Source organism: Brachionichthys hirsutus, chromosome 2 (genome assembly GCF_040956055.1).
Source record: "Brachionichthys hirsutus isolate HB-005 chromosome 2, CSIRO-AGI_Bhir_v1, whole genome shotgun sequence".
NCBI classification, from domain to species: Eukaryota; Metazoa; Chordata; class Actinopteri; order Lophiiformes; family Brachionichthyidae; genus Brachionichthys; species Brachionichthys hirsutus.
In genome coordinates, this window is record NC_090898.1 from 37,847 (window position 1) to 55,750 (window position 17,904).

Here is a 17,904-nt window from a genome sequence, read left to right on the forward strand (position 1 = left end):
AGAAAGGTGGGCCCGATCTTCTTAAAAACGTCCATGCCCTGCTTCTCAACATATGGCAAGAAGAGAAAATCCCTGCCCAGCTCAGGGATGCCTTAATTGTCTCCATATTCAAGAAGGGAGACCAGGCAGACTGCGGGAATTACCGTGGCATTTCTCTCCTGTCCACCATAGGGAAAGCCCTTGCTCGGGTCTTGGCCGACAGACTCACCCCCCCTGTCAGAAAGCATCCTGAGTGGATTTCGCCCAAGCAGAGGAACCACAGACATGATTTTCATTGCTCGACAACTGCAAGAAAAATGCTGGGAACAAAACCCACCACCACTACATTCCCCTGTCCACACTGCACCAGAATAGGCCTATACGCCCACCTGAAGAGCCACAAGGACCAAGAAGGAGGACAGTCATGCTCGACTACAAGAGACCGCTGTAGTAGTAGTAGTAGTTGTAGTCGTAGTAGTAGTCCTTAAATCTCCACGGGTGAACTTGATGTTACGATCCACCGTATTGATCTGGTCTGTAAAGGCCTCCACTTCTTGGGTCCACATATCTGAACCAATGGATGGGTGTCATCCCTGTAAAAGAAGGCCTTGCTTTCCACCTCTACAAATGAGCTACTACCAGAGATACCGGTGAACCCATGGCACAACCATGTTTCTGCCTGTAGTAGTTTTGGTTCGCAGCTGGCTGTTGTCACCAATTCTGTTAATACATTATATGGACAGACTACCTAGCCGTTTATGTTGTTTCTCTCTGTGTTAGTTATGTCCCTTACACCAATGCATTAACAGAAATAAGAAATGTTAGTTTTTAACTGAGACATACAAATATTTTCCCTCTTTAGCATTTGAAGTGACACAGTCGTGCACCTTCTGGCTGTGAACTGAATGATACAATCTTGAGCCAGTCTCCACAGAGTAGCAGCAGAGTCCCAATGGTGTTCTGTTGAGGTCTGAATCCACATCAGGGTTAGAGTTAAGATGAATTCAGGCAGCAAGTCCAAGTTATTCACCACGGCTGACCCTGGTGTTATTGGACATTCCAAGGGGACCACGGTCCCAAGCAGACTTCAACATCAGCCAAGGGTTGGTTTCAGGAGCCCGTCATTCTAGAGTGGTGCTCACAGCTGTCCGATTTGAATTCCAAAGCAAAACATCTAGAGGCCTGGTTGCCTTAAAAATCACTGCAGAGATGTAAAAATCAAAACGTTTTTATTTGGAATGATTTTCCATTCTCCCTCATCACTCTGCCAGTGTTTCAGAAATTAGAGCAGCTCTATTCATACAATAATTCACACATCACAATTGAAAAGCAAATTGATACGAGATAATCTATGCTACGTTCACATTTACAACCTGTCCTATGTACCCCTTGCTACGAGACCAAGACTTGGAGCTAGCGTTTCTTCGCCATTTTCTTCTTCTGTTGGTATTCAATGATCTTTCTGTGAAATATTCCTGCAAGACACCAAACAGGACAATTTTTCAGTGTCTGTAATAGACATTTTTCAACAAGCAAGATAATTATTATTTTACTTGTTTCTTGTTACTTGAAAATAGAATCACATGAATTCTAGAGAAACACAAAACGTGGAAATGTTGCTCAACCAAATTAGATGAGTCTCTATTACTCTGGCGGCCCCTCGCCCTGCTAAAGTACGGAGAACTGCCACAATTAAAAATAAATATAAATGGGGGGAAAAACGAAATTAATATATATACATAAATAAATAAAAAACAGATAATATAAATACAAAAATATAAAACAAGACTCAAAAATGTCAAATATATATGGAAATAAATACGAAAATAAATATATGAAGATAATTAAATATCAATAAATAAATAAACACTCTACTCTTATTTCTTTTTTCATGCTACAGACTAAAAATGCAGCACAATGAAATGAGGGGGCGGGTCTTAAGTGTGTATTGGGTTGATCGACATGTGGGTGCAGAAATCGACGAGGTAGTCCAGGTAACAGCCACAAGAGGAAATCGCCACGCGACTCTCAAGCAGTAACTATACACCCTCGAGGGGTCTCCACTCGTTATGGGATACTGCTGATAGTTTGCTGAGTCTCTGAGTTTACAGGGACTTGTGTGAAGTTGTTGAGCAACTAAATATTCAAGTCACAAGTTCTGGTGACGGTGGGCAAGTTGTTCGTCCATCGCTGGAGCCCTGCGTGCAAGCCGTGTTGATCAACCAATAGGAGAACAGTTAAACTCAGAGACACACTTAATTTGAATAACTCTCTCCCACCCTGTTATTTTAGTTTCCCCCGCCCCCATTTATTTTTAATTGTGGCAGTTGTGTTCCTCCATTCTGAAGCAGCCTACTAAGCATTAATCAGTAGGAACAGACCCAGGTTTCTATTCAACACTGTAGCAGGCTAACGCAGAGCCAAACCTCGGTTCAACCATATATTCCCATAAACCGAGCTAGTAATGATTTCACGAGCTTTTTAATGACATTTCACTTATTACAAATTGTGTCAGAAGAGGGAATTCTTTGTGTACCCATTGTTGCATCTCCGTGTGACCTCTGACAGCTTCGACCATCAGATCCGTCAAGCATCACATGTTATCGATTCAAACATCAAAGTTCACTCCCGGGTTTCTTCCAGAGAAGAAACCCGGGAGTGAACTTCGATCAGGATCTGTCCTTTCTCACCCACAAAAAGCAAATCTCTAGAGCAACCTTTTCTAATTTACGTAGAATTACAAAAATCAGAGACTTTGTGTCGAGAAGTGTTGCAGATGCTGTTGTCACTTCCGCATAGACCTTGCGTGTCTTCACCTTGCTGTGGTCCAGACTGATGCTGCTCCACTCCCTGGATGAACAGGTCAAACATCTGCGTCTGGATGAATTTCTTGACAAAGTGTCGAGTGGACTTTGACTCAATGGCCTTGTAAAAACGTCTGTTTTCAAACACTCCCTGCTCTCCGGCATCTCCATGTTTCACATAATGGGAATAATGGCCAACAGTTTTGACAAAGAAATGCAGGAATGCCTCGGACACGACCCTGTTCAGCTCCTCCGCCGCTGAAAGAAAGCACAGAACACTGGGGATTGTGGAAGTGGGCTTCTGAACCTGTTGCGGATTGAGGCTTACTTACATGGAGCTTGATGTCTGTGGCTTAGTGCTTCTAATATTTCTGTCTGAAGCTTATGAGGCAAGACAGATCGCTCGTCTCCAAACTAGAAATGGCAGATTTTATACTTTTAATGGACACAAATGTTTTAGTATTGAATAATGGAAAGATTATACATTCAAACCTTTTTTTGGACATACTTACTGACACAAGGAACGTCCCTTTTTTATCCTCAGAAAGGTCAACCAGCAGCAGCTTTGATGGAAAGAAAGAGGAAAAGGCCATGGTAAGAGTCCCACCTTGGGGTTCGTCTTTCCTTGCGGTCGCCGGTTTAAACTCACGTCACTGTGGTCGGTGACGAGGCCCAGTAGTCGTTTCTCTACCCCCAGCAGGTAAGGTGTCGGTGCCATCACCACATCCATCAAGATCTCGGGAACAATGGGGATAAGTGTGTGCTGCCATGTGAAGGGGTACAGGAGAGCTGCTACTGCATGAACGATCTGAGATAATGTGCTGCAGGGACATCAGAACACAAGCTGTCTTATGAAGTCCGATAATAGGAGTAACTTTATGACATTAGGTGTAACTTCCTGAATATTTTCTACAACTAATGATGTACGTACAAGGTGAAAATCAAGATGTCCTAGATGTCCTAGAGAGGACACTGATCATTTGCTTTTACCCTCGCCGGAGGGGAGGCAAGGGTATTGCAATTGGGTCTGTCTGTTTGTCTGTCCGAGCGCATAACTCAAAAACTAGTAACCCAATCGACTTGAAATTTTTACACAAGCAAGGTTCTGTCCGTAGCTCGGTCCTCCCCGAGAATGGCGTTGATCCGGATCTGGATCCAGATTCTAGAAGTTTTTAAAGGATTCTTTAACATTGCAAAATAGGGCACGTTTTGACATTTTTCTTAATTTCTTCAAAACATATGGCGGTATGGATCTGAAAAGAATCACACATAAGTACTCCTTAAAGGGCTATGACCAGGACTAATTTCGGCCGGATCCGGATCACAATCCGGATCTGAGAGCTAATTTTTTTCTAAAATCGGCAGGAGTCCATCCTGACCTCAATTTTGGAGCTAGAGACTTCAAATTTGGTGTGAACACTCATAGTTCATTCTAGTTTCATATATGTTACAGTTGTCGTATCTATCCCTGTTCCGGAGCAGCAAGCTAGAGCAGGTTTGGCCCCTCTGATCCGGAAGCCCTGTTTACTGTCTCACAAGATCCAATAGTCTTTTGGAGGCGGGGTCTGCAGTCTCTGATTGTCTTTCTGGTTCTTACAAGGGTCTGAGAACTGCGTTAACTCCAGAATATGTGAGCTTTAAACTGCTCCATCTACACTCTCTGTCGTCCACCTGCGTACTCTTGTAGGTCACCCTATGTTCTAGTCTCTTCTGGAAATAAGTGTCAACTACTGCCATGTCCCTCCTTTTGGTAAAGTCCACCGGCATCTGTCCTTCTAACCTAACCCTAACCCTAACTCACCTCCTACCTGTGGAGCGTAAGAACTTCTCCTTCTCCTCTAGAACACTCTGCACCAACTCCTCCTTCAAGATAACTCCTCCATTCCTCTTTCCTCTCCTCCGTTATAAACAACTTCAATCCTGCTCCTCAGCTTCTAGCCTTGCTTCCTTTCCTCCTGGTCTTCCGGACACACAACACATCAACCTTCCTCCTCATCATCATGTCCACCAGCTCTCTAGCCTTTCCCTTCATCGTAATATGCAGATACTTTTGTACAGGTGAGTGTGTAATACCCAAGTTCATCTGCAATGAAAACGATTCGTCTCTCAAGTACAGCGGCAGCAAACACCTGTAGCACCTCCTCGACTGTCAGGCATTTGAAGAGCACGGTGAAGTTGACATGTTCCAGCCAGGAGTCCAACGGCCGGGTGAGACGAATGATCTGGTGGAGAGTCAACAATGTCATCAGTCAACTTTCCATCAGCAACTTCAAGCTCTCCCCAGAGCTTTCTCTGATTGTGAGCCTTGTTCGCTTTACAAAGAGGGATGCGTGTGAGTCGGAGAATTTTTGATGACCTGCTTTTTCCAAGTTTAGAAAGTATGACTGGATTTCTAAAAGTCGTGGCCATACGGTATTTCAATCCTAAAACCTTTTCACTGCACCGTGTTTCACTGGCGTGGCTGTTTCTGTAACACACACAGTGCACGTTCTTCTTCTGACAACACAATAAATAAACATAAATGAGGTGCGGATGGCAACATGGAAAATAAAGGAAAACACGGAGTTACGCAAATCACATGCACAAGACGCTGCCTGAATCAATGTAATGAGGTTTGTGCTTTTGTTTTATCTTTATTCATATTATTGTGCTTTTTTTGCACTTAAATACACTTTTTTTGATCTTGTCTAGAGAAGCAGTTACAAGTGCAATGTCAAAAATGCACTTCAAAAAAGGTGATGTTCACTTCAGTGAATTTTGTTCTTTTTATCTTATCTTCTTTTTTATGTTTTACTACTGTGCACATTTCTTATTGGATTACTGGCATGACTGTCAAAATAAAGCAATCAATTAATGCAGCCCTGTTTAGAGACATCATTAACAACATCTTTAAACAGGCCTAAATCCACATGTGCCCTTTGACACAGAAGGCAGGTCGCAGTGAATGCAGCAGAAACGGTGGCCGGCACGAGTGACAGCGCGCTGTCAAAACACGATGAGAGAATTTGCTGAAGTTGAGCCAAAGTGTGGGCAGGTTCAGACACACGGCACCAGCCAGGCGTGTGTGATCAGGCAAGAATGGGATCCGCCACATCGAAAGCTAATCCTTCTGCGAGCCTAACAGTGTGCAGAATCACCAGACAGCACGGTGGCGCAGCGTGCAACGCTGTAGCACCACTGCAAGAAGGTTCTGTGTTCAATTCATTTCCTTGTGGAGTTTCTATGTTCTTGTGTTAAATGACAAAGAAACATCTCCAGGTCATCGTCGTGAATGAGAATCGATTCTCGATCGGCTTTGCCTGGATAAATAAAGGTTGAATGGAAGTGAAAACATGGATGAATATAACCAGTGTATGTAATGAAGTTTTATATATTTTTACTTGATGCTGCATGTAATTATAATGCCAAGTACTCTTTTGAATTGTTATAATACATGCATATTTACATATTATGCAATATTATTGTGAAATAAGACCATGAAAGGGGTAATTGGGCATTTTTTGTAGGGTATATGGGTGTTAGGGGTGATTTTTAAGGGTGCATCACTTTCACATTCGCAGGACGTTGTAGAACCAATCCCTCGTGGATATGAGGGTGGGTGGTGTGGAAGTTACTGTACTAAGTTTTTACATACCAAATTTCATACCCGTGTACATTATAAGGGATTCCCAAATAATCCAGGTCTCTCTATATTGGATTGCTTCATGATTGTTACCCTCGCCGAAGGGGAGGCGAGGGTATTGCAATTGGGTCTGTTTGTTTGTTTGTTTGTTTGTTTGTCTGTTTGTCTGTCCGAGCGCATAACTCAAACTAGTAACCCAATCACCTTGAAATTTTTACACAAGCAAGGTTCTGTCCGTGGCTCGGTCCTCCCCGAGAATGGCGTTGATCCGGATTCTAGAATTATTTTTACATCTGGAATTGTGCCTGTGCTGTAACATGGGAGTGTCACTTTAAGAGGGAGGGACACGAATGGCATGATGGGAAAAAGAGTCCAGAAGGTGTCTTGTAGTATGCAGGAGACAAAAATATTACTTGACGTTACTGAACCGAGGACTGTAATTAAAAGGTTGATCCGGATCTGGATCCAGATTCTAGAACTTTTTAAAGGATTCTTTAACATTGCGAGATAGGCCACTTGGAGGCGAGGGTCTGCAATCTCTGATTGATCAGCTTGTTTTCATTCGTATTTTTATGATGACTGCAGAGATCTGCTCTGACCTCAGTGCCTGACTCAGGAATGAAGCTCTTAATCTCCACGGTGTTTCCTGGAGAAGGGAAGGGAGCCTCCCTCAGCTTCTGCATGAATGGGTAGATCATGGCCATCGAGATCTCCCGCCGCTTCTCCACCTCGTCGAAGATCTGCACACGATCACCAAGGAAGAGCGACCAGTCACAAAAGCTCCAAAAAAAAGGTTAGAAAATGCACTAAAAGATGCAATGTTCTCAAGCAGTGGGTGTGTGAGGTGACGCTCTTAAGAAAATGTAAATGTGGTTGATGTATTCGAATAAAGCAGGTGTGACGACCATCGCCATTATGCAAATGTATGATCCACAGCATTAAGTCTTATTATTTCTTATTCTCATGAATGGCCATCAAGATCTCCCGCCGCTTGTGTGTGTGTGTGTGTGTGTGTGTGACAGTCCTGTGTCCTGCCAGGGCAGAACACAGGACTGTCACACACACACACACGCACACGCAGACATTCCACATATGGAATAAAAACGTTGCTGTGTTTCTGACTGTTTTTAAGAAAAGCTTCCTGCTTTACATGGGTGACATCAAGCTGTGTGCCAGGAATGAGCAGCAAATCGCCTCGCTGATCCTCGCCACCAGCATCCGCACCAATGATGTCATTCAGAAAATGCAGGTATACTAAAAAGATAGTCGCGATATACCCTTGGACTTTAGATTGTTAATTCTGAATTCTGGACTGTGACCCTGACGCGCACTAATCCTCGACCTGGTGTACGACCTGAGGGTGAAACCCTCCGTGCATGGTCACGAACGCAGCATGGCGTTGGATGCCTGCTAGCGCATTTGTGATGTCTAGGACCCCGTTCTGACCGTTCAGCTGATTTCTCAGAACTGCTTTACTCTCTTGCGGTATTTGGCAACAAATACTGGTACTATCTGAGTTACGACCGAGTTCGGTTCCGGCTACCCAAGTTGGATTGGACCTAAGTCGGACAAGTCCAAAATGGCCGACACAAGGGATATACTTTACTGTACATCAGTTGTTCCCAACCTTTTTCCCGCCATGGACCAGTTTCATGCGGGGCAATTTTTCTGCAGAGTCGGGGTAATTAAATACAATTCTCATTTTAATCGTGGTCATTATGTGTCAAATCAGTCTAGATCTAGAAGGCTTCGCTGCCTCGTTTTCTAGCTTGCAGGGCGGACGTGGTGCGTGAGCCACCTGTTGATGAACCGATATTTGAAGTTCAACTGTTACAAGAAACTTTCTTTTCATGGAGGTCGTCGGCTTGTTGTCTTCCTCCTCCATTAGTAAAGAAGCTTTTTACTCATTTTCGCTCATTTACAGGCTTATTTTTATGAGCAACGTATCACACTGTCAAAGATTCACGGGCGATTGTTATGGTGAAGAAAATCCAGTCGTTTTTCAAATTAAAACACCTGTGAGTGAGACTAATAATCAATACAACGGGCATTATACAAATTATTGATTGTTTCTGTGCGGCCCGGTAACAAATGCGGGTGGTACGGGTGGTCGTAAATTGCGCAGGTTGCAACTCGGATAGCACCTGTATGTAATTTTCCTGTCACCGCCATATTCAATATATAAATGTCTTCAAGTCAGGATTCTTATCCAGAACGGACCGTGAATATAGGAGTTAAAAAATGTTTTCTCATTCATTACAACCCAGTGACATTTACTGCAGCACCCTGTCAGGTTCACCAACAGTTTTTCATCATTTAGAAAAGTAGTAACAATTAAAGCCGCAAGCGGCGTTGCAGGCCCTCGCCGGCCGACAGGCCGTTGAGCTGACCCGCCGACGCACGCCGCTTTTGTCCTGAGTGCTTCGCAAGTGTTTAGATTTGAGCTGCATGAGTAGCTCACAGTTTAGTCAAATCGTTATTTGGATTATATGGCATTCTGCCATCAGGGGTTTTTAAGTTTCAATCCAATATGGCCGCCTTCCTGTGTGTCTGGGGGCGTGGCCATAATATTTATTTTTTTTGCCCTGACATGACGCATGTCTGTACCGAATTTTGTGGCTGTCCGACAAAGTTGGCATCGGACCCCTCCCCATAGAAGGGGTTGCCATCGCCACGGCAACAGCGTAAAAACAACAACATGGTTACGATCGTGTTTTTTGATCGGGACCACATGAGGGAATTTTCTGGAAAATTTCAATCATTTCTGGCAAAGTATTTTTTTACTTCCCATCCAATTTTTGTTCTTGTTCTGTAGGGGGCGCTGTAAGGCCGATTGTCAAAGTTTCCCTTTTAAAGTGTCCAGGTAGGAAGGGTCAATAAGTGTTTAAAATCTGGTTTTGATTGGAGTGTGTGTGTGCAAACGCTGTCTGGGGGCGTGTCCATAATATTTTTATTTTTTTGCCCTGACTTGACGCATGTGTGTACCAAATTTCGTGGCTGTCCGACAAAGTTGGCGTCGGACCCCCCATAGGCACAATGCATTGTGATTTTTGTAGGTGGCGCTGACGCGCCACTTTTTCATGCCCAATTTTGAAACACATAAAAGAATTAATTTTTCGCCGGTTCTGAGCTTGGTTCAAAGTTTGGTGACTTTTCGAGCATGTTCAGGGGGTCAAATTGCCGTTTAAACAGCAGAACAAAGAATAAAGAAGAAAATAAAGAATTTTTGCAAAAACAATATAACTTTTTTTCTGAGTGTGCGATTTCTACACAAAATACATTTTCGGAATGGTCTCGATGAGGGCTACGCGTCTGTGGGGGCACACAAACACGAGTTGACGAGCTTCGCTCGTCAACTCGTGTTTGTGTGTGTGTGTCTGTGTCTGTGTGTCTGTGTTGTTTAGTGTCGGGGTGTGTGTGTGTGCTGTTGAGTGTCGGTGTGTGTGTGCGTGAGTGTGTTGGTCGTCCTCAACAGCATGGCAAAGTTGGATGCCGAGGGTTGACGAGCTGCGCTCGTCAACTTGTCTTCTGCGTTGCAAAAGCAATAGCCCCTTACGCCTAGGATAGGCGCTCGGGCCTAATTACGCCTAGGATAGGCGCTCGGGCCTAATTACGCCTGGGATAGGCGCTCGGGCCTAATTACGCCTAGGATAGGCGCTCGGGCCTAATTACGCCTAGGATAGGCGCTCGGGCCTAATTACGCCTAGGATAGGTGCTCGGGCCTAATTACGCCTGGGATAGGCGCTCGGGCCTAATTACGCCTAGGATAGGCGCTCGGGCCTAATTACGCCTGGGATAGGCGCTCGGGCCTAATTACGCCTAGGTAGGCGCTCGGGCCTAATTACGCCTAGGATAAGCGCTCGGGCCTAATTACGCCTAGGATAGGCGCTCGGGCCTAATTACGCCTAGGATAGGCGCTCGGGCCTAATTACGCCTAGGATAGGCGCTCGGGCCTAATTACGCCTAGGATAGGCGCTCGGGCCTAATTACGCCTAGGATAGGCGCTCGGGCCTAATTACGCCTAGGATAGGCGCTCGGGCCTAATTACGCCTAGGATAGGCGCTCGGGCCTAATTACGCCTAGGATAAGCGCTCGGGCCTAATTACGCCTAGGATAAGCGCTCGGGCCTAATTACGCCTAGGATAAGCGCTCGGGCCTAATTACGCCTAGGATAAGCGCTCGGGCCTAATTACGCCTAGGTAGGCGCCCGGGCCTAATGATGGGAGAACATGAAATGATCATTTTAATATTAACTCATTGAGTGCCAGCGCATTTTCAACTCACTGATTGCCGCAATTTGTGTGCATTTTCCTCTGATTTTCCAAGCCCCACAGAATATTATTTACTATGACTACGAAAGATTAAAATCCTGTCTCACCAGAAAAAAAAAAGTGCGTTCCTACCATTTTTCATTCTGGAGTTATTGGCCGTTGAAGAGAAGCAGATTTCAACTTCATGGTTGTCAGTGAATGTTTGGGTTTCAAAAAACGTCTTTAGATGTTAATGGCACTCAAAGAGTTAAAGTAGTTTTTCAAGTAGTATATGTCAAACAGAACAAAGGAATTATCGCTTGCCGTGCATTTCTATTGCTAGGCAACACTTCTGTAAACAGACAGCAGAAGAGAATGCGTTGGCGATGCAAGGCTACATGGATACACCACTGAATATTTGGAAGGCGGATTTGACAGAATCCTCAGCTCACCTTCGAGAAGAGGCCGAAGCAAGCCAGTGTGCTGATGATGCAGTAAGCCTCAGGCAGCCGAGGGCCTTTTCCCCGAGGCTGCAGATGAACAGCAGTCAGCATTCGATGGATAACGCACAACGTGACACAGGTATACAATAAGACTGTTCTGCCACATGGTCATCAAGGCTTTATCATCATGTGCACAACAATGACAATGAGCAGTTCTGGTTCTGCTGGCAATGAAGTTCTTGAGTCATCGCCCCCCCCCCCCCCCACCTCAGACAACGCTTAAAAAGATGAAGATGAAAACCACACAGACATAAAATAGCTACACAGTTGCTGCAGATCTTTTTTGGGTTGTACATTCATGATGCAAAATCCAGTCGCTTGCTTTGTGAGTTGGAGAATATCAATTCAATTCAGTTTCATTTATATAGCGCCAGATCACAACAAAAAGAGAGATTTATAACATGAATAATCAGAGTGAGGGGGAGGAGCTCAGTGTGTCATGATGTTGAGCCACCAGTGCTGGACTATGACAGCATATTGATTACATATTGGTGGTAGGGGGGGCTAGGTGAGTCCAGTAAACTCATTGTCACGTTCAGTTTAAATGAAACGACGAATAAACTGGACTGATTCACGTTTGACTGAAGACTTTTTCTACTCCATCTACTCTGATGTTTATGGAATTTGACACAATCATGTTGGGTGGGGGCCTCAATATCACCACCGATTTTATTTGGATTGGATCCAGAATGTCGGTGGTGGTCAGGAGGGCCGATGGTGCAAATTGGCAGCCTCGCTTCTGTCAGTCTGCCCCAGGGCAGCTGTGGCTACGATAGAAGCTTCACCCCCACCAGGTAAGGAGTGGATGAATAATGCACAAAGTAAAGCATCTTTGAGTGTCCAGAAAAGCGCTCTACAAAACCAATGCATTATTATTATTATTACTAATGAGCTGCTCGGCGGAGGTCTGCGCTCTGTGAGTGCTTCTCTAGTTCAGAAAGAAATCAGGTGATTTTCTCCCTCGTTTAATCGAGCTTCAGTCAGACAGTACATCAAAGTAACTGACACAAGAGATCTACAATAACCACCTTCTACACATGAGCCAAACCAAGGAAGTGATTGTTGGTTCTAAGAAGAGATATGAAGAACAACAGATTACCCGATACACCAACCAGAAGAAACTCAGCAGCGTCAGATTCCTCATGGTTCTTCAGTGTCTATAGTATATTAATTAGTCTTATGTCTTTATCTTTGAATCGTTTTACACACTGTCTGAGGGAGCCTGTCACACAAGAATTCCTTGCCAATAACTCTATAATAAAGCCTTGATCGCCTGAAGGACATTAGAAAAGACGACACACAGAAGGCATCTTCAAATCGGCAAAATTACCAGCAACCTCCTGCAGTATCCATTTCTCCTACTACCATCAATCTCAGTCAGAACAAAGGAGAAAGTTTCACTGGAAAAGAATAAAAAGAAATAATCTCAACAATAGGGATGCACACTGACAAGGAAGTCCATCATAACTACAAGTCACCTGCCAGAAGCAGTCCTACCTGGGGTACTGTGTCAAAGGCGTCCAGTTTATGGCCTCAGGGAAACAAAACAGCGTGATTGCCTTGAGCGTTTTCTCCTCTTTTTCTTTTTGAAATCTCACCATCCCATCTCTCTGAAACACACACGTTTTTGTCAGCATAGTTTTAATACAATATCCATTTGCAGTTCATCATTTCACCGACCTTGGGAAACTGGTAGGTGATCTCAGGCTCATAACTGCTGCTTGCCTTGGCTTCCTTCAGGCTTACCACCACCAGATACTCAAAGAAGTACTGACCACTGACGTAGCGCGGCTGCCGGGACGTCTTGTCTGGCACCAGACCACCAGTTTCTATTGGCTCAGAGCCTTTGACTCCTGTGCAGAAAAGGAGAAATATGTTGCAATTGAACATGAATGTTTATGACTGGTAGTTAAGGCTAGACTAAGAAGAGAAGTAAGTGTTTGTGAGGAGCAATGTTTGCGTTGTTGCATGTTAGTGAGACTTCAGACGTGCCTTCAGGACATTAACTCCTGAATGACCAAGAACTTCCTGTTATTAAATCTAAATAAATCTGAGGTTCTGGTTCTTGGCCCAAAAAATGTAACCTGTTCTGGCATCTCTGCATTCGCTTCCTTCCTAACGAGCATGAATTAAAAATAAAATCATTTTGCTCATTTTTAAAGCCCTCACCAGCCAGGCCCCTCCTTACCTTGCGGCGCTGATTGTTCCATATTGCCCCACTACAACCCTGCGGTCCCAAAATGCTGGCCTGCTATTGGAGCTCCTCCCTCTCTATCTGATTATTCATGTTATAAATATATGTCAGTAATCTCTCTCTCTCTCACTGATGCTCATATCGCTAGCATTAGCATTTGTAGTTTTATCTCAGCTCTTTCGCCAGTACCTTGTTCAGCAGCTTCTATGTTACATTTTGTTTTTGTCTACTCCGTCTCCCCCCGTGTTCACTTTCCTTTCCTTGTGTTTCAGTGTCCATGCATGGTGAGCCAGTAATTCTGCACTCTTTTCCAGCACAGTATTTCAGTGGCAAGCCCCTCCCCTCTCTCTCTCTCTAATGTCATGAGGCCAATCATTCGTGTTTGCTCTAACATGCTTCTCTCTTTCTCATCCCATATGTTCTTGTAATATGTTCTCACTCTCATACTGCATGCTTTTCCTTGGTCTCATGCATTACATGCTCTCAAAACTGGGATTTGTTTTAATCCCAAATTGCCTCCTGCAGCACGGACATCAAATTGGATATCCTTATTGCTAGCATTAGCATTTAAAATTGTATATAGCCGCTCTTTAGTCAGTGGTTCGCTCAGCAGCTTGTATGTTAAGAATCTCTGGATGTAGTGAAAATTCATTTTGTTTTAGCCTGCCCTCTGTCTCGCTGTCTCTCACTCTCTATCACCCTCTTTGTTCTTGTCGCTCCCTCTCTGTCATTTCATCTCTGTCTTTCTACCTGTTTCTCTCTCTTTCTCAACCCAGCCGGTCCAGACAGATGGTTGCCCACTATGAGTCTTGGGTTCCCAATAAAAATGAATTTAATTAAATAATGAATTAATTAATCAAACAGGAATTTAGAAAATTGACATGAGGGTTTGATAAAAACAAATTGTCACTGGACAAATACAAAACAAATATTGTGTTATTTGGAAATTTAATTCAAATTATAATGTACATGTAAGCATTAATGGTGTAGTCATATGCAGGCTTTTTTAAAAACCAATACTAAAATTTAAAGATCAGGTGGACCTGCAGACATTACTGATTGTAAAAAAAGCCAGAAATCATTTACTTCCTGGAGACAAGCAATGTTTTTTGACAGGGATGGGGGTTAAAACCTGAGAGGAACTCTCAATCTAAAAGTGCGGCGGGTAGGAACTACAATGAAAACTAGAAAACGACAATCAGAGACTGCAGACTCCGCCTCCAAAAGACTATTGGATCTTGTGAGACAGTAAACAGGGCTTCCGGATCAGAGGGGCCAAACCTGCTCTAGCTTGCTGCTCCGGAACGTACTACAAGACTCCTTCTGGACTCTTTTTCCCATCATGCCATTCGTCTCCCTCCCTCTTAAAGTGGCAGTTTACAGCACAGGCACAATTCCAGATGTAAAAATAATTCTAGAATCTGGATCCAGATCCGGATCAACGCCATTCTCGGGGAGGACCAAGCCCCAGACAGAACCTTGCTTGTGTAAAAGTTTCAAGTCGATTGGGTTACTAGTTTTTGAGTTATGCGCTCGGACAGACAAACAAACAAGCAAACAAACAAACAGACAGACAGACAGACAAACAAACGCACCCAATTGCAATACCCTCGCCTCCTCTTCGGCGAGGGTAAAAATAATTCTAGAATCTGGATCCAAATCCGGATCAACGCCATTCTCGGGGAGGACCGAGCCACGGACAGAACCTTGCTTGTGTAAAAATTCCAAGTCGATTGGGTTACTAGTTTTTGAGTTATGCGCTCGGACAGACAAACAAACAGACAAACAGACAAACGCACCCAATTGCAATACCCTCGCCTCCGTTTCGGCGAGGGTAATTAATAATACTGTACTGGCCCGAATATAACACGGTGTTTTTTGCATTGAAATTAGGCTGAAAAAGTCGGGTCGTGTAATATTCGGGGTCTAGACATTATACCCATTCTGAACGCTAGATGGCGCCAGAGATCGTTCCAGCAAATGAACTGTACTCCCCAGGCCTAAGCGAATGCCTGTCATTATTTTATTGTAATGTTTTCCTTATTCATATGTTGTGAGATGCGTCTGTGTGGATGTGTGTGTGCGCGCGTCCAGCTGGGGGCGTGCGCCCCTCCCCCCGGGAGCGAGTGAGTGAGAAAGAGAGAGAGAGAGAGAGAGAAGGAGGAGACAGAGATATGCGAGCGAAAGGAGGAAAATGAGTTTTGTTTCACAGTGCAAGTAAAATACAGCTTCAGTGATTCAGCACGTCTGGCCGGCGTCCATCTTGTGTTGCTGCGCTTCAGCCTCCCTCCCCAGCATGAAGTCTGGAAGTTAACCCCGGAGGCGCTGAAGAACAACGATCTCCCCGGTGTCTCCCAACCAATTTGTTTCAAGACCACAGTTACAGTTAGACTTCACTTTGATGGTTCATGCAGTTATTGCAATTTTGTTGTTTTATCACATTAGATTGGTTTATTTACATTTTAAAAACCAGAAGCCATTCATTTACAAATGTGATTGCACACATATTTAAATGTTCAGATATTAAGATGTGAGAGTTTTTGCATGATTTGAATGAGGCAAAATAACATCCTTTTTCTCTCGAATATATTGTTATAATAATTTGTTTCAGATGTACTGCAATCATTTTCTGTATAAAATTTGAATTTGGTGTTCAAAAAGTATTTTTTCAAACTTGAGACGTGAAAAAGAGGGGGTCGTATTATATCCGGGGTCGTATTATATTCGCGCCAATACGGTAGGTCTAAATGATTTCGATACTTCTACGAGTTTGGTCTTTATCCTCTCTAAAGAGATTCTGAACCTTAGACAAAAGTAGCTGCTAACGCCTGCTGGCCACAAGGTCACACCTGTAAAGGTTAGTATGTCACACCTGTCAAGAAACTCAGATGAAATTTAACCCTTAAAACGTGACTAAACAGCCACAGCACAAGGGTCTTCACGAGGAGGCAGAGAAGACCATCACCCAGACTGACCACAATGTGGTCTGACTGGGAAATAACAGCAGTGAATAAAAAGCATAATTTTACTTCATGTGGTCTCGTAATACTCACTATCTCTTTTGCCTCTGCGGAAGGACGACCACATGGCACTCAACCTCTGGAGGGCACCTTGTCTTCCGCATTCATCTTCAGGCGACGGGATGGCTGCAAACAAAACAGAACCAGCAGCTGCTCAACACTGGACCCTTCACACAGTGCTACCTTCTGCTGCTAGTGTAAAGGCCATTGTTACACCCACTCCCTCGCTGTGCTGCGCTTACTTCAGGAGTCTGCAGGTGGAGAGGGAGAGTCTTTATTACCTCCGCCAAGGAGGTTATGTATTTGCCGCCAAAATTTTCAGGAAATGTCGGGAATGTCATTAGGAACAGATGATTAAATTTGGGTAATTATCCAGATGGGGTCCTAGATTCTGGATCACTTTGAAATATTTGCTAACATTGCAGTCAATGGAGCTTCAAACATTTTATCTCAATATCTCGGTTGAATATTGACCGATGTTTATGGAATTTGACACAATCATTTAGGGTGGAGATCTCTATCTTACCACCAAAGCGCAGCTCGTCAACCCTCGGCATTCAACTTTGCCATGCTGTTGACGACGACCAACACATTCACGCCCACACACCCCGACACAAAACAACACACACACAGACGCGTAGCCCTAAATGTCGAGACCATTCCGAAAATGTATTTTGTGTAGTAATAATACTAAAAAAAAGCTATATTGTTTATTCTTTATTCTGCTGTTTAAACGGCAATTTGACCCCTTTCCCATAATCGAAAACTCACCAAATTTTGAACCAAGCTCAGAACTGGCAAAAAATTTATTATTTTATGCGTTTCAAAATTGGGCATGAAAAAGTGGCACGCCAGCGCCACCTACAAAAATCAAAATGCATTGCGCCTATGAGGAGGGGTCCAACGGCAACTTTATCAGCCAGCCACAAAATTCGGTACAGACATGCGTCATGTCAGGGCAAAAAAAAATTACAAATTATGGCCACGCCCCCAGACACACAGGAAGGTGGCCATATTGGATTGAAACTTAAAAACTGCTGAGTCAGGTTATTGTTGACGGTGCATTTGAACGAACTCCTCCTCGGGCGTTTCACCAAATTTAAAAGATAGTTTGCCAGAAATGATTGAAATTTACCAGAACATTTCCTCATGTGGTCCCGATCAATGGCCGGCATTCCCCATGTTAATCAAATGAGTGCGACACAAAACAATCACCAATCTTATGAAAATGGCATATTAGCATGGAAACGTCCCAAATTTGCCACATACATTCTCACACACATGCCGGTTGAAAAGGCAATGACACCCAGGCTGCATTTTTTTACACTGTTGCCATGGCGATGGCAACCCCTTCTATGGGGAGGGGTCCGACGCCAACTTTGTCGGACAGCAACGAAATTCGGTACAGACATGCGTCAAGTCAGGGCAAAAACATGTTTTTATTATGGCCACGCCCCCAGACACACAGGAAGGCGGCCATATTGGATTGAAACTTAAAAACTCCTGATGGCAGATGGCCATATAATCCAAAT

General features: G+C 44.0%; 1 protein-coding gene across 1 annotated transcript in view; it reads right to left on the reverse strand.

Moving 5' to 3' along the window:
* Nucleotides 1-1,210: 1,210 nt before the first annotated feature.
* The window catches only part of LOC137902220 (DENN domain-containing protein 2D-like), a 29,276-nt gene continuing 12,582 nt past the window's right edge, over nt 1,211-17,904 (reverse strand). The window contains exons 2-13 of the mRNA XM_068746296.1: nt 16,406-16,498; nt 12,839-13,011; nt 12,656-12,768; nt 12,489-12,558; nt 11,108-11,185; nt 7,005-7,145; nt 4,857-5,005; nt 3,433-3,604; nt 3,296-3,346; nt 3,116-3,197; nt 2,796-3,041; nt 1,211-1,454 (exon numbers count right to left, since the gene is read on the reverse strand). Coding sequence (XP_068602397.1) covers nt 1,393-1,454; nt 2,796-3,041; nt 3,116-3,197; nt 3,296-3,346; nt 3,433-3,604; nt 4,857-5,005; nt 7,005-7,145; nt 11,108-11,185; nt 12,489-12,558; nt 12,656-12,768; nt 12,839-13,011; nt 16,406-16,498 — 1,430 coding nt within the window. The 3' untranslated portion in view covers nt 1,211-1,392. The remainder of the gene's footprint in view (nt 1,455-2,795; nt 3,042-3,115; nt 3,198-3,295; nt 3,347-3,432; nt 3,605-4,856; nt 5,006-7,004; nt 7,146-11,107; nt 11,186-12,488; nt 12,559-12,655; nt 12,769-12,838; nt 13,012-16,405; nt 16,499-17,904) is intronic.